The 24181-nt window shown below is 32.3% G+C and overlaps 1 protein-coding gene across 2 annotated transcripts in view; it reads left to right on the top strand.

Annotated features, from left to right (window-relative positions):
* LOC124368693 overlaps window positions 1-24181 on the top strand; it is an 87104-nt gene that overhangs the window by 58341 nt on the left and 4582 nt on the right. For both annotated transcript variants that reach the window (XM_046825989.1, XM_046825990.1), the window contains 18 exons: window positions 89-133; window positions 750-875; window positions 1840-1881; window positions 2662-2799; window positions 3842-3886; window positions 5755-5883; window positions 7502-7543; window positions 8990-9133; window positions 11458-11502; window positions 13736-13861; window positions 14694-14735; window positions 15905-16039; window positions 17507-17551; window positions 19688-19813; window positions 20311-20355; window positions 20825-20950; window positions 21408-21452; window positions 23145-23270. In XM_046825989.1, coding sequence (XP_046681945.1) covers window positions 89-133; window positions 750-875; window positions 1840-1881; window positions 2662-2799; window positions 3842-3886; window positions 5755-5883; window positions 7502-7543; window positions 8990-9133; window positions 11458-11502; window positions 13736-13861; window positions 14694-14735; window positions 15905-16039; window positions 17507-17551; window positions 19688-19813; window positions 20311-20355; window positions 20825-20950; window positions 21408-21452; window positions 23145-23270 — 1572 coding nt within the window. The remainder of the gene's footprint in view (window positions 1-88; window positions 134-749; window positions 876-1839; window positions 1882-2661; window positions 2800-3841; window positions 3887-5754; window positions 5884-7501; window positions 7544-8989; window positions 9134-11457; window positions 11503-13735; window positions 13862-14693; window positions 14736-15904; window positions 16040-17506; window positions 17552-19687; window positions 19814-20310; window positions 20356-20824; window positions 20951-21407; window positions 21453-23144; window positions 23271-24181) is intronic.

The raw sequence follows: 24181 nt of genomic DNA, 5'->3' as shown, positions 1-24181 counted from the left end.
CCAGCACATGCCAATTTTTGCTTGGTACAATTAATTATATTATTCATGCATATATTAAACATTAATAACAACGAAATTGATGTTTCAGATTACTTGTTAGTTCATTCTGGGGAATGCACGAATCATGAGACCCGTAAGTATATCCAGTATAATATTTGATGAATATTCTATGTATTTATGTTGTAACGTATTAAGATAAAACACCACAAAATATACAACACGAATTCCTTGTTATGCAATCTTTCACTTACAGACATGTACACAACAAACTGTAATACTTTATATATTGTTTTGAAGTTAAATAAATGGCAAACGCATTGAAGAAAATTTATTTTGTATCTGACAGTAAAAAACATATATGACATTAATATATCGAATGTTTACTTCTTATATATTGCATACTATGATTAAGAATATTTATTAAACTCGTAATAACCAGCAACGGCAAAATAACATATATATATTTTTATTATCTATATATCGTATAATTATGTATATATTATCGTATTACTTAATTCCAGGTTAGAATGGTTTAAAAGAGCAAACAAGTTTTGCAAACCTGAACTTGCGTTAAAACTTTGGTCGACAGGATTAAATATCGAAGAAACTGTAAAATACACAAAATATCGCGGACCCGTCACAAACAGATTACTTAGATATTAAGTATCTTAATATCAGTTCACTTTTGATATTTTAAAATATCAGAACTTAAGAGAATGATCACTAATTAAATATGTTTGCAATTTCAGAGAACGACTGCAATCGGAATTGCGGAGACCTGTACAGTCCAGTATGTGGCATCAGTCCTACGGCCGGATACAAGAACTTCAAAAACATATGTTTGTTCGTCAAGAGCATTACATGTTCCGGTTCAGGTATAGTTCCTTCTTTCTGCTTTAATAACAGTTATACATGTTAAGGAGGATATTTTGTCCAGGGAATTTCAAGAAGTTTTAGTAAGAAAGAGGGTATATTATCTCCTCTTATATTATCTCTTATCTCTGAAAGTGAGCTTCACAGAGATAGTTCCGGGTTCGGTTTCTTAGTACTTCACAGCCACTTTATTTTCAGATAACTTTCTTGAATAGAGATAAACACAACGGAAACTAAATTTCATCACCTTAAATTTTGTGTTGGAAAGGAAAAGTAAAATTATACTCAAAAAGAAAATTATCTTCGCAGAGAAAAAACCTCAAATGTATGTCAGCCACGGAGATTTATATTGAAAAACCTATTTTTAGTAATATTCAAATTTGTTGTGTGAATGCAATGCAAGTAATATAAAAAGTTACTTGTATATAGCATATTCCTCATAAATTGTCTAGGTAAAACTCGTCACCAAGTTACTTAAAACATATGGTAAACTAGTGAACGGCAAATGGCCATTTGAGATGGCTGAGTATAATGGGTGTTTCTAAATCTCTACTGAACCTTCGAGGACCCTTTAACTGGGGAAATTCGAACAGTATGTTTATTCTGAGACAAAAAATTTCATGAAGTTCCGACAGAAAGTTCATAAAGAGACTGAACGGGCAGGATCATTTATAAGAACTTGCATCCATCCTGTATGCAGTATAAATGTTATAACTAAAGCTCCACAATCCCTCCTCCCAACAATTAATCGTGGATGTTGCTCCACGATTAAATGTTCTTTATAGTTTACGTATAAGCTGATCAAAACTCCGTATTAAAAATTTAACGAAGCATGAAAAATATATAATAAATAATTTTGTAAAAGTATCTTGTTAAAAACTTCTAATGTTTTTTTATTCTCAAATTGTTTGCATGTATTTGAATTTTACCCCAATTTTATTTACTGGTCTGTTTTTCATTTTTCAGATTACAGCCTTGCTCATGAGGGATCTTGTACAGTCCCGGAAGGTAAGCTCTCTATTTAGCTTGATTTTTCAAAGCTAATTCTGAAAAGATAAATCTGACTTTCTTATTCCTCAACAAAATTTGCCTTCTTTTAAATCAGAATATCCCCAAAACTGTATTTACCAACGTTAATTTATTTCAATCGAGTTGCTCACATACTAAATTCTGAGGCGACATTCTACTTGGATGGAAGTGTATTACTTGAACGCGGTGGTAAAATACTACTGGTTTGCATGTGTTTAAGTTTAATCCCATTGGGAAACTAAACTGCTTAAAGTTCTGTAAGTGTGATTTATTTATATTCGATATTATACACCTACTCTAGGTAAGTATATTAGAATTCGAGAGAACAGTTTTAGTCATTATTTAGGTTAATGTTTATTTTTAAAATTAACTCTCTTAATTTCGAAACATGTAAATATACTCCGCAATTTTTATGCTGAAAATATAGCATATTGTTGTATTCTCAGATTTTACCAAGAGCTACAGAATGGCTGTTTTTTTTCAAAAGCAAGTTGCACGTATAATTAGAATGCATAAACAGAACTGAACATGACACGTACGATTGGTATTCAAGAAATCATGATTAGCTCAAATGTTTCTGGTCTCTTTCCATAAGTGTGTGAATTGGAGCAACTAAGTCGACTATAATAAATCTTATCAGTAAATTCTCAAGTGACAATTACTATAAGCGCTAAAAATATACACAACTGTGTATAAATCATATTAATGTCTATAGATATTGAAAGTGATGTACTCTAAGAAGGGCAATGTTACTGACAGGGCCGGTGCAGGGATGCCCAGTGATCTGTACTCAAGAGTACAGACCTGTCTGCGCCTTCAGCTCCAGCAAGAAGTCCTTCAGAACCTTCTCCAACCTCTGCCAACTGGAAGGATCAAACAAGTGCAAGTACGACAGTGGTAAGTCCTTTAATGTTTACAAGTCGGCCATGAAACCCTCTGGTGTACATCAAACATTTTTAACAAAAGCATAGTTGCAGCTTACAAAGGGATCTTATACACTGTTTCTGTTATAGGAAAATGTTATGGTTAAGATAAAATTATACAATATTTAAACCTTGAGAGTTAAAACCTTACTGAGAGATTAGTGCACAGGACCACCTTTCCTTCGGCGATTTTTATCCGAAGGGTCCTTAGCAAAGACAAAACCATACTGATCCCCAGTTTGGTCCTGCTGTTGATTCAACGCTCAAGTGCCCTCCCTAGCCAAGTATAGTCTCCATTGCCTAACGCTGCGTTGTTGGGACCGGTCAGTTAGATATTAAAATTTGACTTGAGTTGTCCTGGAAACAAGTTTGTAAATGAGGAACGCTTGAAAATAAAGGCATTTTGATTTTATTTATTTAATTAACAACCCTGGAATGGTCCACTACCCTGAATTTGATGGGAATGGTTGAAGTCGGGGAATGAAAACGAAAGAATGGTGACCTTGCAATATGCGTTACCGTTTGCAATACCGTTTGCATAGGGGATATATAACAATTTATAATTAAAATTGATTTTTTGATTTCTGCTTCATCTAAGAATATATGGAAAAGTATCCTAAACTTTATGTTAATAAACTTAAAAAACCATGAAATCTACGTAACTTTTAATCTTAAAGTCCATGTGCCTACCTATTTTTAATGATGGTTTCCATTGAGCTGTTAGTTAAATCACAATAAAAGTTTAGTACCGGCTGGTCAATAAAACGAAATTTATTTCCTTTACTCTAATTTAAACTCTCTTCACTGTTAATTTGACGTTTGTAACACGTCAGTATCCGTTACACTCCCCCCCTGTCCATTCATATTAAAACGCATTATACACCATGAAAATAATAGGTTAATGGTTGATTTAAGACTGGGAGTTAGAATAATTAATAGATGATTACAGTAATTAATTATATATATAATATGTTATATACCTGTTAAAAGTTTTGAATGGTTTATTTTTTTTACAGATTACATTTTCGTTCACTCAGGAGCTTGTACTGAAGGGGAACTGGGTAAATTTTTACATTTCTTCTATTTAAAGACTAGGACAGGAAAGTTATAACTAAAAAATAATACCAACTAGACTCATTTAAATCAATAATTTAACAGCTAGTTTTAAAAATTCATATATTAGATTGGTTTATTATTTGCAATTTTAAAAGTTTTTCAGCCTGTTGAAAAACGTTGAAGTAATATGTAAAAACTGACAATCAGTTGAATAAACAGTGTGTCCATAAGGAATGTATTAAAATACTTATTATACCATTAAAATACTATATTAAGCTTTACAATTTTATTTTCCATGGCAAAATAAGTAAGAAATGCCATACACAGTATATCAAGGATGCCTCACATAAACAAATAAAACAAACTTTAAAGAACCAATTCGGAAAAAATATTGCGTATTAACAACCAAACAAATATCATAGCAAGTGTACAAAATTACAGCATGAGGTAGCTATTTTAAATGTCAATTACAACAATCAGCTGATTATTAAACCGTAATTAACTTACAAAACCCGATAGCGCTCAGCCTCTTTCGTTATTTTTTGTCGTAGCGAAAAAAAATGGGCATCAAAATATCCATATGAAATTAACCCGTATTAACTATAGTTGTAACTTGTCATAGATTTTTCAGTTTTTAACTTATTACAGTTCGACAGTTTCGTATAGACGCCAATTTAAAAATCCATTTGATCTTTTTTGAAACTTTTTATTGAGTTTAAGCATATAGATTTTTTAGTTTTTTTCTGAAATGCACAGACAGACAGATGTTAAACTAAGCAAGTTAGGACTATACTTTATGTTATATTTCTTACTTAGTATATTGTCCTAAAAATCACATGGTTAAGCTTGATAGAGTAATTTATTGATACCCTTATGTTTTAGTATATGTGATTATAACAGCTGAGCCATTTAGCCAGTCTGGTATTCCATGCGTTGGTATATTCAAATTAGTGCGCTTTAGTTTCTAAGTATACTCTTAATTTATGAGTGATTTTAACTGAATTAATTTATTTACTGTCCTGACTCTGCTCTTTATTCTGCAAACAACCACAGCAACTAGTATCAGTACTGTTGATCTTGTACTGTCTCTCCTCTGATACTGATGATTCTTCTCCTTATTCTGTTTCATAAAATCCACGCCTATGCCAGTGGGCAAGAATAAGGCTAGAAAGTGGATCGGTCTCTGCTTTTTTAAGTATATATATATACCCAGTGTTCCCCAAAGCTGTTTAATATTTTTACAACCGTTAGATAGGTAGCCTATACGCTAGCTAAGTTTATAAATGTGTTTTTATAAATTTGGAAATACATTAAAAATGTGCTTCAACATTTGGACGTTCATACTGCAGACATAGGAACAACATAGGTTCTTGAGACTGCAATAAATTACTTTTATTTAACAATGCATTATAATAGTAAATTAGTAGTTGGTAGTGCTTATGAACGTTTTTTCGTGATGGATAGAACACTATAGAATAGAAGCAATAAATAATTATCCAAACCTCCAAGAAAATAAAGTGGCATTATTTTGCTTTCGTTCAAACAATGCATTGCTGAGGGCAGATACCGCTTTATTCTATTGCAAACATATTGGTTACGTTTCATACAAATTGTTCAATTTAAAAAAAATTCATACAATTTGTTTGACGCTTACTGATCTAATGGCTATTAAAAATGTAGACACCTTCATGAGATGCAGAATATATAGCTATATTTTCTCTAAGTACTCGTATATACTACGTATATTAAGTATTGTTAATTATAAATATAATTTTAGAATTGTTGAGGTCTGTCTAGGTAAGACGGATTTCTGTACTTACATGATACCAATTGGAAGATATGATTGATACAATGTAGGTTGTCTGGTTGCCAGGAAACAACTGCTCTAGGACCTGCGTTGGACAAGAGGGTGCCCCCGTGTGTGCCGTTAGTGGTACTCGAGGTTACGCCACCTTCAGCAGCCTGTGTGATCTCATTTTGAGCACAAACTGTCGTTCTTCAGGTCAGTGCCTTTGTAACAGAGTTTGCGAGTTCACAGCCTTCTCATTTTACCTGCTCCTCGCTTTAAAGATTCCTCGAGATATATTGTTTTAGCTAATAAGTATTTATTTATTCATCAACGGTATCCACCATTTTTACAATAATAATTAACAATATTTGAATAAAAAATACAACATACCAATATAGGCCCACTAATACTATAAATATACAAATATATACATATAAATATACAATAAAACATGCATTAAATATGTGGTCAGCAACTAAGACAAAAAAGAAGTCGGGAGCTGGTGAGCAAAATCAGTAAATAAGTGTTTTAAGTCTAGCGTCTAGACAAGAAAAAGAGGGCAACAATTAAAAATAACATTTGAACGTCTATAACAGTAAAAATTGTAAAGCAATAACAAGAGATAAACTTTAAAACAAACTATAACAATATGATGTATTTAGAGATTAGTAATTACACTTCTGGTGAAAATATTATTTAAAATACCTATATATAACGTGTCAATTAGGCATCCAGTAAGGTTCATTTTTGACTGGTTTATACCTTCCGGTTAAACCTAAACTGGGTATAGCAAAACCGTCGTGTCTCTAAAATCTGGGCAACCTTATGGATGACCAAGAGCGGCACATCACTAACCGCAAACGCCAAGATATTTGGTTGAAGGGTAGATGGGTCTAGTCTACTTCGAGGGAGGACTGCTGGAGTTCGTGGAGCTCCCTAAGTGGTAAGGGTTGTTGCTGACCTAGACATAAGGGCGTGCCACTCCCAGGCTGCTTTCACTGGAGAGGCTGGTACATAGGCATGAGTGAGATTAATGTCCAAAATCCTTCTTCATGGATCTTGACCGGAGGCGGTCGCTACTTAACCATCCAGAATATCCTTACTCCGGAAACAGCACAAAAATCCTTTTATGACTAAGAGAAATTTCTCAGTTGTCATGTCCTAAGAGAACAAAATACGTGTCAATTAACAAACCAACATTTTCTTACAACAATAAGGTTCTTAAAAGTTCTATTTCAAAGTGCTTTTTAATTACAAATATTATTTATTATTACTTTGCATTTTTAAAACCTAAGTTTGTCACCTTTCATCAGTACTGTGAACCTTATACTAACTCTCCTCTTAGTTTAATGACCTCCCCACACAGGCTAGTGGCCTATAGGCACGGCTACATACAGAGACGTTTTCAATAAAAAATTAACACTAACATTTTCTCCTTGTGTATTTCGTAAATGTATTCGTTTGTATTCATTAATGTACTCATTGTTCACCGATTCTCAGGTTTGAGCTAGAAGGCATGCTGCTTCACAATTACTGTTACAGTTTTTACCAGCGCATTGAAGTAAAAACTCAGAATACGTTAATAAATTTAAAAGTTAGGCTGGTTCATGACACTTTATATCTTTAAGATTATTTATGTTTACTCCCAAATACATTATAGCGAGTCCAAGTAGTGGTGAGAGAAACATTTGAGCGTTTACAGCGGTCCAGTCTACTGTAAAAATTAAAATTAGCTGTGTATAAGAAATAGGTTACTGACTAATAGTATACATTACTAGTATAGTATACTAATAGGTATACATCGCTCACAGTCGACTTGTGTTTGTTGCAGATTATCAACTCTCCCACACAGGAAACTGCAAGTCACCTCCAGGTAGGTCTAGTTGATAACGTATCCACATTGTGGATGTAAAGTGATCTACGATGTTGTTCCTTATTACTTCGCTTCTCCTGTTCTTTTTCTTAAACTGGTCGTGCCTAGAAGCATAAACGGCCTAGAACTAGGTTATTAATTATAAAATGCCAAATTATTTTAGAATTCCCTTCTAAATCGAGGTCTTTTTAATTCAGACAACTTTGCTGAGAATGTCTTTTAGTTATTACCGGATAATTTTATTGAACATTACAGTGTAAAAATTATGGATAATTCAAGAAAATAGTAGTTTGCATGATGTTTCTTGATATTACTTAATTAAGTGTTATTACGATATGTTTAACATATTTTTAAACTGTTGGAAAACTGATAAGAATCTCTCAGAAAATGATATTGGTAGCGATTCAGTAGTCGGATATATTTGCTTACAGCAATTTTTATGGGTAGAATATGCCAAGCATTAAAAAACGTATTATTGTTATCATTCAACATTTTAAAGATTGAATATAAATGCAATGCACAATATACTGGATACAATGATCGCCTAATGCAAATAATGATATGTTGCCCTTTACAGAGAGGCGAGGTTAGTGGGCCTTAAACATTCACCTTTTAATGGTCTATTCAATTATTTATTGTATATACATTAAACTCGAAATTTTCTCTCTTAATACAAATATATAACTAATAACTTTCCTATCCCTATCAGCTTTTAGTACCCAACCCTACTGCCAGTTACGTAGTTAAATTTAATCTCTGGAGATCATTCAAGAAACTAACTAAATCACAATTCTTCTTTTTATTTTCTCTAGAAACTTTAGTTATAATATATATTTATACACATCCATACGCATATTAAATAGTTGCACCTATTTATTTGTACGAGTGTAATACATATTCTAAATTATTTTTGCAATCAAACCATTTCTATTCCTATTAGTTAATGCATATTAATTTCAATATTAGCAGGGTTTAGCGATGTATGTATAGGCTACAATATACTGGAAAAATGTCACCACTTGAGATAATATACTACTTCGGAATCAGGGCTCATCCCTTTCACCCTGCGCTTTGAGAGGAAGGCTGAAATGGATATGCTCTGTTCCCTTCGTGACAAAGGCCGTATAGCTTTGGGCCTTGATTTTCTAGACTTGACTTCGACTGGAAGAGAGGACCAATTTACCCCTTGGGGAGAAATATAGACTAGAGGTGGTTTTCCTCGGTGGATAAAAGAAGTACGAAGTGTCATCCATTTTGTCTTTACTGATTCTTTTCCTGGTAGCCGTAACAAAAAATACGGTTGCAGTAAAAGTGACTCAGCTTCCTTCGACAAAAATCTTGTCGATATGGTTTCCTTCAGATAAAAGTTAAAATTAACTCTTAATTAAGATTTAATTTTAACTAAACAAATTTTTTCGTATACCAAGACTTTCGTTTCTGTTACAGGACAACCTGAAGGCTGCCCAATCCTCTGTTCCAGCCTCAGCTCTCTCGGACCCATATGTGCGTTCAGCCTCTCCAGCCACAAGTTCAAATCCTTCATCAGCGAGTGTGTATGGAAGGCTGGCAACAAGTGCTACTATGATAATGGTTACTACAGCTTTGTCATTAGTTCAGTTAATTTTTACTATAAAACTTCACAACTGGTTACAGCGATTCAGCTCTTTTTGTTGCTACAGCTTTAACTTTTAATTTTTAACTACAGCTTTGTGCACAAGTTTTTCATGAGTTTCTATACCTTTAGCCAGTGTGATTTCATCCGTTAAGAAGCCAACAAAAATCTAGTACCAACGAAAAATACATTAGTATTAAAACTCAACAGGCAAGAACTCAAACTCTTGTAACAGCATAATGAACTGTCAGTTCATTGCACTAAAGTATACAGGCATGTTATACGATTAAGTGTAGTTTCTCATTGAGTTTATCAACGTAAACTGTCAAATCCTCCGTTATTAATTATGAATGAATGAAAGGATTGTTTTTGTTATATACAACATAACATTAACAGTTTAAAAGTTCAATATACAAAGCATAAATGCATAAGTAATAAAATACATATACTGTTAACTGTTTAACACTTGTATTTATATCATCAATTTGTGTGATGTGGTGTTGGGAGTTGGCAGACTGGTGATGTTTCTACCTTTTCTGTGTCTATTTCTTTAATATTTTACCTACGTTTCAACACAAATAAACAAATGGAATTAAAATTTGCTTTCATTACATAAAGAAATTTATTGGAAATGTATTAAAACAGGAATAGAAACAAAAAAAAGAAGAAATTTGGAGTTGATATATTGTGAAATTAAACGCCTAATTATGTTAGTAATAATTAATTGAAAGACTTTCATTTATTGACTTGTATCTAAGAGGACATGTATGAGGCAGGGTGGTCAGCGGAGGGTCAGTGCAAGGGTCAGATCACACACGCCAGTAATATGCTGTGATAATGAGGTCAGCCTCTCATTCACCTTATCTCAGTAACCAATCCTTGACGCTGATTTTAAAAATTTAAACAAATCCTAACTTTATCTGAACACTTAATGTAAGTAATCTCCACCAAGCACTTCGCCTGGTCAAATAAGTTATGAGTTCATTCTTTCGTATGCATTTTCCCCTTTAGTTAAGTTCCTCTTGCCGATCTGAGGCAGAGCAATGCTGAAGAAGATCGGCCTCTTAAAAAATCAGAAAGCTTGGTTACTGAATCTACCCTACCTCTGTGTTTTTTTAAGTATCCAATCCATGTACTACTGATCACAATGTAATTTCTTTAGCTATTACAAAACCAAGAGCATGAACAACATCCAAACTCAAAGCACTGACGTCATCACGACTGCAACATGAAGTCGGTGTGAGTAAGAACGTAGCCAGGAGTTTTTTTTTGGGGGGGGGGGGGTCAAGATAAATGATATCTTCCCAAAGTGGACGATAACCCGTTTGGACCCCCTCGCTGGCTAGGTCTTTGGGTGTGAGATTGATCAACAGTCTCCCTGATATCATACAAAATCAACAAAAATCACAATAATAATCACACACAGATGGAACTCGTCTTTTTGTGCCGTCTAAAGTGGTTTATTCGGTTGATGATAAGCCGCTGGATATTTTGAAAAATGCTGTATCTGGGGTCAGAGTGGCTGATGTGTGGTTTTATGTTTTTAATGTCAGTTTGACTTTGTGTGAATGTATGTATGAGCTATATGCTTTTTAATTTAACATGAGTTGAAAATTCCGACACGATGTACAATTTTGAGAAAATGCGATAAAGTTATTATTATTATTATATTGACAGTTATTAATTAAAACTCTTTTCATTTCTTGATTTAAGGCTGCAAGCGAACGTTAATCCACAATTGGACGTAATAACTAGATTAACTATAGCAAGTAGTTGTAATTGCATTAATAGTAATAGTGTAACATTACTGCACTATACTGGTATACATACTACAACAAAAATCTTTATATAATATGGATCATGCGTATGATATATATATATATATATATATATATATATATATATATATATATATATATAATATAATAATATGTATTATATATAATATAATAATATGTATTATATATATTATAAATATAATTATAATATGCAGCATACAAATTCAAAGGCACAAGAGCTATTTACTATCTATTAGTTGTTTAGAGTTTTATAGTTGAAACTAGCAATTAAGGAGATCCACATTTCTTGCGCTGCTACTCATAAGTCACAATTCGTAAACCAATGCCCAATTTACTTAATTATATGTATTTATTTTGTACAAGGATTTCTAATTGGATGTTATTTTTAATATGCACATTCTTAATAAGTAACACATGGTTGTCTAAGGCTGTACATGTTATTGTTAAATCCATCACTGACTGGATGAAGCATTTCTGTATTTAACATCTCTTTTTTATTGCAGATTACGTAAAAGTCCATTCCGGCGAGTGCACTATTGAGGAGATTGGTAAGTGGGCTTCTTATTGTATTAAATAATTAAGAGTGTGAGAGTTTGTCGATTCAGACAAGACGTCTACTCAAAAAATAACTCACGTTTTTGAAGAATTTTATTGAAAATAGTGTTAGTAAGTATAATACTACACACTATAATACTTATACTTATTATTTGATGCGCGGATAACTTGCGAATTCTTGACAATTTAGATGCCTGGATTCCTGACCTGCCCTTTTTAGAAATACCACTAAGTAGGCACACGTTATCCAAGCTTTCTGTTTTATATTTTAGCAACATTTTGTGGTGAAATGTTCTTAGGTTAAATATTAGATATGGTTAACATATATTTTTCATGTTTTTATCAAACATGGAGTTAAAGTCTGACGATTGAAATAATTAAACCATAATGCTTTGTAGGCTCATTGTCAGTCGTGACATCCCAACTAGGCTCCTAGCTTAGCCTAAGGTTATCCTAAGCTATGGCCTAGTGTATGAGAAGAACAGAGCACAGTCGTAAATTAAAATGGATTAGCTTTACCTACACAATCGCCGTGTAAAGAACAAAGCACTAAGCAATACTTAAGCAAGCACTACTTAGCGTGCATGAGTGGATGGGTTAATAATTGCACGGCTATAATAAATCAAAATTATGATTTGGATTTCAATTCCCGTTTCCTCACGAAAGAGTAACAATGGCGCTGTATAGCGGGTACAACGGTTATCGAAAAATAACCGGATCAAGCAACGTCGAGCGTGGCTGGATGGGTGACCGCTGAGCGATCCTGTCCTTGAAAGGGCTTCTTAGCCCTAACTTCGCCTGGTAAAATAAGACATCTTTACTTTTACTATTTTAGTAACATGTTTGTATGTGCCATTTCTGACTTATATGTTATGACGTGTTTAAGTTTTCTACTTGCTTCTTGTTGATTAGTGTTATTATTGCAATTCAACCTTGATGCTATAGAGTTTCTTTGAGGAGCCACACACTTATGCAATTTCCGTGTCAACCTTGATGTTACTAAGTACTTTTGAGGAGTCATGTACTTCTGCAATTTTCGAGTCAAACTTTATGTTACTAACTATTTTTGAGGAGCCACACACTTATAAAATGTCAGTGTCAACCTTGATGTTACTAAGTACTTTTGGGCAGTCATGTACTTCTAATTATATACATTAGTATTTTTCTCATCTCATACCGTATATACATATAAAAGTGAATTGTTGACAAAAAGTGAAGTTTTGACATGTACGGTCTTTAAAATGACAAATTCTAAGAAAAGTAAAACTACTCTTCCTTGTAATTGGAAATGTTTGCGCACTGTGTAAGTTAAGGGGGAAATGATCCGACCAAATGTAGGTAAGGAGAGTATTAGGGCGGGCACGAAACTAGAGAAAATACATCCTTTTTGTGTACAAACAAATATATCAAAGATACACAGTTAAAAAAAAATCAAACCAATATGCAATAACTGGCGTGTTACTGGCATTCACTTAGACAATGGGAGTTGAGCAACTCTTTATATTCATTAATTTAATTGACTGATTATTTCGTAGCAGTTTGCGTTCAGGTTTAATTTGAAATGGTTTTCTCACATAATACTACAGTTCAATATGCCCACTAGGTTACGATAAGGGTTTAATATGAGAAAATATTATTTGGTTATTAAAAGAAATAAAGATTTTCTTTTAAAATGAATCATATCTAGTACTGTTACGTGTATATCTGCCATTGCTTTGCTTTAAAATACATTATTCGTAAACTAAAGGGTTATACTAATATTAAAATGCATTGTTTTACTTATTTTTCATTTTTTTAATCGAATATCAATAGTTTTAACCCTTTCGAGGTGGTGTTGATGTTTCTTGGTTTTGTTATTACGTGATGTTTTATATTAAAAATTTTAAACAGCCACGACTTTGAAAAGATAAAAACTATTTATTAACGTATGCTGTTAATTTGGTCCTAAATGGACAAACAAATCATGAAAAATTACTCGTAATGAATTTTTAGTTAAAGAAACAAATTTGATGCCAAATGAAGCGAGATAGGCCAGTAGTATTAGTCCCTAGCAGTATAACTACTATTTCCTACTAGTAGTGTTGTTACTTGTTATTCTCGTGACTCAACTTGTTAAATATTATCATGTTGTTACTATGTAATATATATATATATATATATATATATATATATATATATATAAAATATACTCTTGCATATATCAATAATGATGTTATTTTCTTTCAGAAAGTAACTGTACTTGTACTTGCGACGAAAATTACAACCCCGTATGTGGTCATAGTCCTACATTAGGGTACAAGTCTTACCAAGATATTTGTTCCTTCATTTTAGATGTCTCCTGTCTTGGCTCAGGTAAGTGAATTACGATTTATTAATATTTTGGAAGTTTTAAATCACTTGAAGTAAAATTTTACCTTTAAAAAGTTTAATTATATATTTCTTGTTTGTTTTCACTATCAGTTTTTAATAGAATGTAGTCTTGTTATATAGTACTGTGCACCGTTTACTGAGAGTGACAATACCTATAGTACTGTAGTTAATCGTTAGGTCAGTCTTCATTGAAGTAGTAACTTTACTATACTAGTAATCATAGTATCCTCTCACAACCATATAAGATCGCGAAAATTAAGCTTAATTAAAGTAGTAACTTTACTATACTAGTAATCATAGTATCCTCTCACAACCATATAAGATCGCTCCAAAAACATTGACAGTGTTGTATCTTCCTCTTGGTTTACATCTATGTTAGTAATAATCTCATTATTCGTTTGCTGAGAAGAAAGTAACCTCTAATTTTCTATTAACGTATCAGATCTAGATCTGAAGACTAGTTACTTCAACATTTCAGAATTGAAATTATATTTCTGAGATTTTCTTATACAAATATCTATAAGATAAATATTAAAGTGAGTGTAAATTTTGTTTCAATTTATGAATTCTGGTATGAATTTATGTAGACAAACAATTATCTACCAGATATATATTAAATTGGGTGTAAAGTTTGTTTTAGTTTTATGTATTCTGGTATGAATTTGTATAGACAAACAGCTATCTATCAGAAAAATATTAAACTCAGGATAAAGGTTCTTTTACTTTATGTATTCTAGTCTGAATCTTTCACTAGTAATAAGTAGTGTTTTTAGTTCTTACACAATTTATTCTCTAATCGTTATTTTTGTTTTAGATTTCACATTTTCTTCCCAAGGAGTTTGCGTTAGTCGAGAAGGTAAACATTACATTTTCTCTTTTTACTGTTAAAATGTATTTGTGACGTATTTTTAAGTACCATATAGTTTTTATAAACTGTAGACAAAGTTATTCCTGAGCGATTTAAAAGTGCTAGATATTCAGAGTTGCGTATTGTATTTAAAATTTGATTTGTGACTTGATTACATTTTATTAGTCGACCTTGTACTGTACCTTATCTCTCTTGTTGATAATAACCCTTATAGGTCCAGTGGCGGAGATTATAACCTTCAAAAAATGCATAACATTAACTCAGTTTTATCTACGATCTAGGCATTAAAATCAAAGCTCAACTCTTTGCCTTGATTTGGCCCATAACCTATATATAGCTCCTTACTTGACATGAGGATGGCTCATGCAGGGCACGAACCTTGATTTGTAAATCGGAGATCTTGAAACAGTTCTTGACTTGTTATGGAACAGACTCGTGCATGGAGTTTCCTTAACCTATGACCTAGGTTCAAGTCACTAAGGTTTTCTCCTAACTTTCTTTCAAGAAGAGGAGAACTCATGCACAATCTTTCCTTAACTTGTACGCAATTAAGGCGATTTTTCGTAGAATGCCCTGACTGTGGATGAATTTACCTCGTCGTGGAGCATACCCACACATGATTTACATAATGATGTACCGGTAGTCATTACTTCTGACTCTCTATGAGTCAAGTTCAGGCATGAATTTTACGCCATGACAAAGTTATGACTCCTGACTCATCTGAGCACTCACATTTATGATTACCTCTTGTCAACTGGTTATTGCTACCCGCATGACGTTACCTCGAAGTGAGTATACTGACTCTATAGATTAGCTATCATAATTAGTTACAACAAAATGTGTTTTTGCCATAATTTGTAAAGAATCTAGATCAAATATACTTTTCTGATACAACTCCATTTACTACCCAATTGATTCGATGAATCTTAATTTATAATTCGCTGTCTGATGAATTTGAACTGAAATCTGTTTACAGCTCATTTGGAATAAGCAAAAAAGTATAATAATGAACACCAACTTGAACTACAAGAAAATTAACTTGACTAATCAACAGCTACCGTGCACAAATTAATTAAGTTAACAAAATTCATTGAACGTTGTCTTAAAGAAGATGTCGCTTTGCCTATCTTCCCCGCCTTAACGGTGAAGTGTTACAGTGCCGCCTGTGAACTGCTCGGCGCCTTGTCCCCTGTCTCTCAACTCTGTATGTGGGTACGATACTGTGTGGAGAACCTTCAAGACGTTCGCCGGAGACTGCGAACTGCAAGTAGAAAACAGCTGCAACAACGGGAGTGAGTTCATTTATTGTCTGTGTTACATTATGTAGAGTGACTTCTAGTATCCCAAGGGGAGGGATAGGCCGCTCCTATTATTTATTCTTATGAAAGAGTAATAAAAATAGAAAAATGACCTAAATTTTCTAATTAAAACACTTTTAATATACAGGGAACGTATAAAGAGTCAAAAATCTGTATTGCCAAAAAAAATACAAAAATTTCTATAAGTTGTGTCAAAAAGTAAAATTTAAAAATATAGTTACACTAATTTAATTTAGATTTATAAAATATATATTTTGTAAAAACAACATTGTACAAGAATGGCTCTTAAACTGAACTTGCAGTTGTGCATTTTTATGTGTGTATCCCCAAAGCTATCCTGGGCAATGCTGCGAGTTAGATGCTCGGTTCTAACTTCAATTTACTATTACTATTCAGATTTGTTCAATACAATTATTCAATTTATTCTGGTATCGCAACTGTGTATACCACTGTTGCATTTAAAAATTATGTAAGTTTACGTGGATACATTGAACATTGAAAAATGTAAAAATGTATTTAAAAAACATTACAAATAGTTACGTCACTACTGTCATGAATATATGTAACAGTAACTATAAAACTATTAGAACCCTATAAATTACACAATTGTTTAATCAAAATGTCATGAAATGTATTTAATTTCTAAGCTTTGTTCTTTTTTAATTGATTTATGATACCTAAATCCCAATACTTACTCCATGTTGGTTTTTCTTACACCTTGAAAATCATATTTTTACTATTCATATTTTATTCATTTTGTTGCTTTATATTTCGATATTTTTCTGGAAAAAGTTTTTCTGAAGTAGGCTATTTTTATTTTTTAGAATCTTTATCCCATTTTGGTCTCTTTTCCCTCGCTTAAAGTATATTTTCATACAAATTTATTACATATAAAAATGTGTAACTGCAAGTTTTTAAAATTTACTTATTGCGTTAAATAATTAATACTGTCTTTAAGATATGATCCACATTTGCCGTTTTTTAGTATTTTATTCTAATATATTGAAATTTAATCTATAATTAGGTTAAACAATTATTACATTTATTTAACAAATAAAAGAGATGAAAATTATTTACTAAGACATTGCAAAAAAAGGTTAGAAACCCTTTAGCACTGTTGGCACTGATAGAGCACAACTTTAAAAATACCTATGGCACTAAAATGAATCGTATCATCATACTCGGTGAAGATTTGGGAACCAGGATTTACAGTACAAGTTCAAACCGGGGTTTTATCTACTTTTGGGTCTACAACCCGGTCTCTGTCTCCCACCAACTTCATGCTGCCCCTAACTTCATATCTGATGAGAAAATGGTTTTTTGCGTTGTACAGTCATGTTCTCACAAATTTATAGGTTCAACACTATGACCCTAGATCTTTATCACAGCTTTTGTTGTATTTTGCGTTTCTGCCGTATTCAATAATCCACTTTCTTTCAGATTACGTGTTGGCACATTCTGGCAGTTGTACGTCTGAAGAGACGGGTAAGTATCACATTGTATCCCATAAGTGTACTACATATATAGTACCATTGATGTTATATATTTGTTACTATATATGGTAGTATTATTACAGTTATGGTACATTGGGTATAGCGAGATAACCAGATCTAGCAACGTCGAGCGTAGCTGCTGCTTGGATGGGTGACCGCTGAGCGATCTTGTCCTTGCAAGCAGCTCGCCTGCCCGGCCATTGGTGGTTCGGAAGTCACTTTTATGCCGTTGATCCCTATGCCCTAACTTCACTTGATAAAATAAGTCATCCATTAAATACTTTTTAATGTTGTTTTTAGGAGTATATACACACAAAAGGGTGTCACAAAACTTCTGTGGGTGGTATTCATCATTTGAAACAAAAAATGCCATATAAACTTAGGTTGAGAAACGCCTCGTTTAGCCACTAGGCGCCATTTTGTATTTTTAATAAATAAATATAATTTCGAAAACTGTTTAAAATTATTTAGATATGTATATATATATATTATTAGTTATATATATATATAACTAATATATATATTAGTTATTTTCTTTTAAAATTAAAGAATGGAGTGTGTTGAAAATTTTTAAGGTTAATATAATAAAAACACCAATATACTTATAAAAAAATTACCAACTATTTGAACAGTTTCATTACAATTCCAACGGTAATTGTTTAATCGAAATCCGTTAACGCTTAAAAGAGCACGACCACTTTAAAGATACGCTTGCACCAGCTGGGAGCGCCAAACATGTTACAGTTGTTTTATTTCATTTAAGAAACACCTTCACGCCCCTATTTTTGGTCGCAGGATTATAGAAGATGTTTAATTTTAAATATATTAATACGCATCTAAACCCCTTTTTAATTATTCTTGTAAAATGTATCCATATTAAAACGTAAACGTTGAAATACTAAAAGTTACAACTTTTTCTGATTAACCAATAAAAATGTAGGAAAAGCTAAAGAGCATTTAGAGACACTAGTGGTTTCTTTAAAATGAGACATATCCCACAACTCTATGACGAAAAGAGTATTTAAAAGTTTAATATTATTTTTATATTCTTATGCTCTTAATCCCAGTGAAGTTGATAACGGTTCATCTTTTGATAAATGCTACTTCTTCCCAATTACAGTAGCATTTTCTATACATACATTTGCACTGAGATCAATGCTCTAAAGAAAGAGAGCAGATATCTTTAAGTACATGGGAGGTACCTGGGAGTCTGATAATAAAGGGAGGAAATGGAAGACATAAGCAACGCATAATACAAGTTTTTAGCGTAATATCCAAGGACATATCAAGAGGAAGGAGGCTACATGTTAGATTATTTATTTAGTTCATAATTTCATTACATGAGCAGAGAGGCGCGGGTTCTCGAATCGAAAGAGAAGAGCACAGTGTATGAATGTGGAATACGGATACTGTATACGTCTGATATTTTAATATTAATTTCCTCTTTTATATGAGTTAAATTTAGTGAATCTCCACAGCACAATAATAAAAGGAATGTAATGAAAATGTTTACACATTTTTATTTCCTAGGTTAATTTATTGTCTCATACTTGTACTGCTTAAAAGTACATAGTAATTTGTTTTGACCATTATTTATTACTTTTTTGTGCGTGGCTACTGCATTATTACTACTATTTATAATTCAATGACTTAGGTAGCCTTGGCTATCTAACTCATATACACTTGTTATATGTGTCAATTTACTATGTGTATATAGTACTATTTATTTTTATAACAATATTCCATGTTATATTCCATATATATATTCCTTGTTATAAAGCATTGTTCGTAGCTGCACTCATGTTAGACATGTTAGACTATATGAGACATATTTAGAATAGTTGTAGCTCTGACATAAAATGAGTGAGTTTAAAAATGTGAAAAAAGGATAAATGGAGATAAAATGCTGGGAATTACACTAGGTTTTGGAATTTATACAGCAGAAGAGTAAAATACGCATTGTGAAAAAGGAGAAGAGAATAGTACTAGAAGAAATAAAATTTAAAAACAAATAACATTTCAGTGGAATTCCAAACGAACGTATTGACTTAGCTCAGTTTCAGGGCTGGTAAACACTATGGTAACAAGTCAATTGTATTGTCTTAAAATCTGTTCAATATTATTTCAGGAAACAATTGTCAACGCACCTGTTCTAAAGAAAGAAATCCTGTATGCGGTCTCAGTCCAACCTTAGGCTACAAGACCATAAGTAACATATGTTTGTTCATTCTTGAAACCTCGTGTTATGGTGCTGGTGAGTGTTTTAGTTTTGTTTGTAAATAACCAAAATTTCCTTCTCTAGTAATTCATTTTTAATGACACCATTATTAGGTGCGTTTAAAATAGTTATGTTTTTCTTATCGAATTTATCTGAAAAACATACTATACAATATTAATTATTTTGTTATGTACTTAGATTTAGTTTTAAGTTTAATTTTTAATACTTAAAGGTATCATTGAACTCATTTGAGGTTAGGATAAAAATATTGAAGTCAAAAGTGGTTTTGATGGTGTTTTTATTTTTTTAAATCATTTTAATGTTATTGTTGAAAATATTATTCAGAAATGGAAATAAGCAGAATGTTCAAATAGGAAAAGTCAAATTTTTGGAAGTTGCTTTGTTATGTGTTAAAGTTCATTCAGAAGACGGGATTTTAATAATCATATCAATATATATTTTTTTTACCTACTATTTATTTATTTTACAATACTATCGAAATATTACATATTTTTGCATTTAATTTGTTTTAGACTATGTTTTGGATCATCCTGGAGAGTGTACATCAGAAGAAAAAGGTAAATCTCAGAACTTTTGTTTGACTTTTTTCTAAATATGTTCATATGTTTGTCTAAAATGGAGACATGGTATTTAAATAACACATTTCAATCTTTAAATATGTTATTTAAATATTTCTTTGGACACCTATCTAGTCTACATTGTAGCTTCATCCATAAATGAAGATAAATCACTACAAGTATTTGTAAAACAACCTTTAATATATTTGAGCTATTTTGGTCAACAAGTTTTTTTTCAAATCACTTACAAAAATGCAGTATGAAAATTAGTCCAATCTCTTTCTACTGTACTTTAAATAATTTGTTGAGTAAAGAAACTGACATCGTGTACAGTTTATGAGCTTGAAACAAGTATATTTTGAGTTCATTATACAGGTCTATGAATACATTATTTAACTGCATAAACGAAACGAATGTATAAAATGAATCCAATCCAAACAATAATTATTGTCTTATCTCCTATATCTAGGAAAGAAATGTCATGAAAAATGCACCACCGAGTACAGCCCTGTGTGTGGGAGGAACCCACGTAAAGGTTACATGACGTTCCCTAACCTGTGCGAACTGGAGGTTGCGAACAAGTGTAGCTATGCAGGTCAGTCACCACAAGTCCAACTCACGTACATGTTCACTTATTTGTTGTATGTAAGTTTAGTTTTACCGCCTAAGCGGAACAAGAGTATCTAACGAGTCAGTCACCACAAGTCCAACTCACGTACATGTTCACTTATTTGTTGTATGTAAGTTTAGTTTTACCGCCTAAGCGGAACAAGAGTATCTAACGAGTCAGTCACCACAAGTCCAACTCACGTACATGTTCACTTATTTGTTGTATGTAAGTTTAGTTTTACCGCCTAAGCGGAACAAGAGTATCTAACGAGTCAGTCACCACAAGTCCAACTCACGTACATGTTCACTTATTTGTAGTATGTAAGTTTAGTTTTACCGCCTAAGCGGAACAAGAGTATCTAACGAGTCAGTCACCACAAGTCCAACTCACTTAAGAAGTCACATTAATAACACAGTGTCTATAACTGTTTTCCTTGTTACAGATTACTCCTTAGTCCACGATGGAAAATGCACTGAAAAAGAGCGAGGTAATTACGACATTTAAAGTATGATGAAGTTATTAATTTAAAACAAACACTCCAATAATGTACGTTTTTTATTTCTGTGAACTCGTAATTCCAATAAGAAGAGAGGTTCTAGAATACATGATGATGTGTAAACCATTTTCCACCACTTCAGAAAGTGTTTTTAAAAATTAAACCATAGGTACACTATTATCTGTAAGTTTACTATTCAAATAAAATTACTACATTTAATGTTTTGAAGGTAAATCGTTAATTTTAATCCTAACTACTGATTATTATTCATATTTCATACTTCAAATTAACAGTGAATTTAACCTGCATAAATGTTTCAGGTATTGCTCAATTAGGATTTCCTTGTTTTTAATTTTCCACTTTCTCCAATAAGGTCCTATAAAATACCTAAGAATTTTAAACTTCAGGTTGGATATCCTCAGAGCTGGAAATCTCTTAATTAGCAAGACCGCAACTTTCAATGCCAAATCTACAAACTCCTTCTCAAATATTTTCCTAATATATTTTTCAGTTTCGTTTTGAATAAAAACCAATTTCAAGTTGTGCAAAAACGTGTTTTAACATTTTTTTTTATTTTCGTGGAAGTGCCTCCCCCCATTCTAAGAGCAGTATTCTACAACCCCCAGATCCGCCAGTTGTGACTAGACTATGTAATGGACATAAAATTAAAGATTGTACAACCACCTTTTGTAAACACAGCTGTAACGGATTCTTTTAAAAGTAAAACACTCCTTTCCAATAATTTCACTCTCATGCAGATGAAAATTTTAACTCTAGTTACTCACGATATGCCTGGGAGATATAAATAACCGTACCTGATTCTCGTCTAAATCACATCTTTGGATGTTACTACCAATGCGCGTTTCAGCCAAAAGAACACTACCACTTCCAAGATGAAAAGCAAGGACATTTCTATCATTTGTAGTTCAAACCGTTAAAAGACTCACTCAGTTTCTGTCCAATCAGAAACATTTTCTCTTTTAATGTTCGCTCAGCTTCCTCAGGATGAGAATGTTGAATTGTGCTCCATTTCACTTTCCACTGAGGGCAGCACCTGAAATCTGTCACTGTCAAAGACTTACCTCCTGGAATCTGGAGTCCGGCTGAAGGGATTCAAATTGGTGACAAATGAGTTAAAAACAAACATTGAACATCGTTTCGACATCTGATACACCTATAACAATGCAAGGAGTTCGTCGCCGACTTAATTGCTCAAAAACATTATCAATTGTTCAAGTATTTTTTCCAAATGATGTACACAAAACTAAATACTGTTAAAAGGTCCATTGTTCATGTCTTAACTTAGAAAATGGTTTTCTACTCTGTATTAATGGAAGGGCGAAACTATTTATATTAATAAACAAACAATATTCCATTCAATGGGAACATTTATATGCAAGTTTATATGAGTCACTACGTTTTAACATTTTTATAAGACTGCGAATATTTTAATATGACATGTGAAATATGCTTCACAATAAGGAATGGAATTTTAAAACTAATTTTGAATACTAAAGAGTGACAATAAAATATTTTTATTTTTAAAAGTAATAAAAACTGTATGTTAAACGAATAACATCCAACATGTCGCTCTTAAGATCCTTAATGGCTGGGATAATCACTGAATTATAGTGCAGTTTTATAAATAAATAAAACTAAAAGCTTAGTCATAAATTATTCCAGGTGGTGTGTGTAACCATATCTGCCCCCTTATATACGACGCAGTGTGTGGCTACAGCTCTATAAAAGGATATAAAACCTTCGCCAGCACATGCTTCATGGATAGAGAAAACAGCTGCACATACTCAGGTAATTTTATGTAGATTAATATACTAAAATACACACCAGAAACATACAGGAAACACGTGTTGTTATTGGTTAAAAAATTTTTTAAAATAGCAATAACTACTATACAAATTAGTCGTTTACCTAATATACTACACGTAAAATTTCACTCTAAACTTTGGGGTTAGAGTGTTATACTGTATGTACACCAATATAATTATATTCAGATGTAAAACTATATTACACAATGACACCAAGAACAGACCAATTGTACATTAAAGCTACTCAGATGAAAAGTGTAACTTGATGCTATTCATATTTTTAGACATTGAACCTTAAATAATAATATAGTAAAAAAGAAAACACAAATTACAGCTTTCATATCCGTTGTCATGAAATATGCAATATAACTTAGGCGCTTTTAGAAATTTCACCTAAAAGCGGATAATTAGAAGGATACATTTTTGTTACCAAAACTGCTTAACCATTTAATAATAATCATTTTCCAGCGTTAACCAATTTCTAATATTTGCCACATTGCTTGAAAAGGGTCGGAACTTCCGTCCTCCGCGTCTGGGAAATGTTTTTTATTTCCTATTGCTCCTTTGGCAATCTAAACAATAAGTTTCTAGTCGATGTCTGAGGATATACAATAACAAAATATATCTTATTTTAATAACTGAATCGCAAAATGTGTTGCTAAGAGCTAATCTCGAGAACGGCTGGACCAATTCGGCTAATTCCTTTTGTAAAATATTTGTTGAAATACGAGGTAGAGAAAGGTTGAAAAAATTACCTGGAATATTATGGAATTAGAGAAAATGGTAATATTTATGTTTAATGAACCAAATGTAACTGACAATAACATCTAATGCATTTTAAATACTATATAAATACTAAAAACCAACAGTAATGAACAAAACTGTGAATGTTGT

The sequence above is a fragment of the Homalodisca vitripennis genome, chromosome X (assembly GCF_021130785.1).
Source record: "Homalodisca vitripennis isolate AUS2020 chromosome X, UT_GWSS_2.1, whole genome shotgun sequence".
NCBI lineage: Eukaryota > Metazoa > Arthropoda > Insecta > Hemiptera > Cicadellidae > Homalodisca > Homalodisca vitripennis.
Note: the sequence above shows the minus strand (reverse complement) of the source record. Positions and strands in the feature narration are given on the sequence as shown.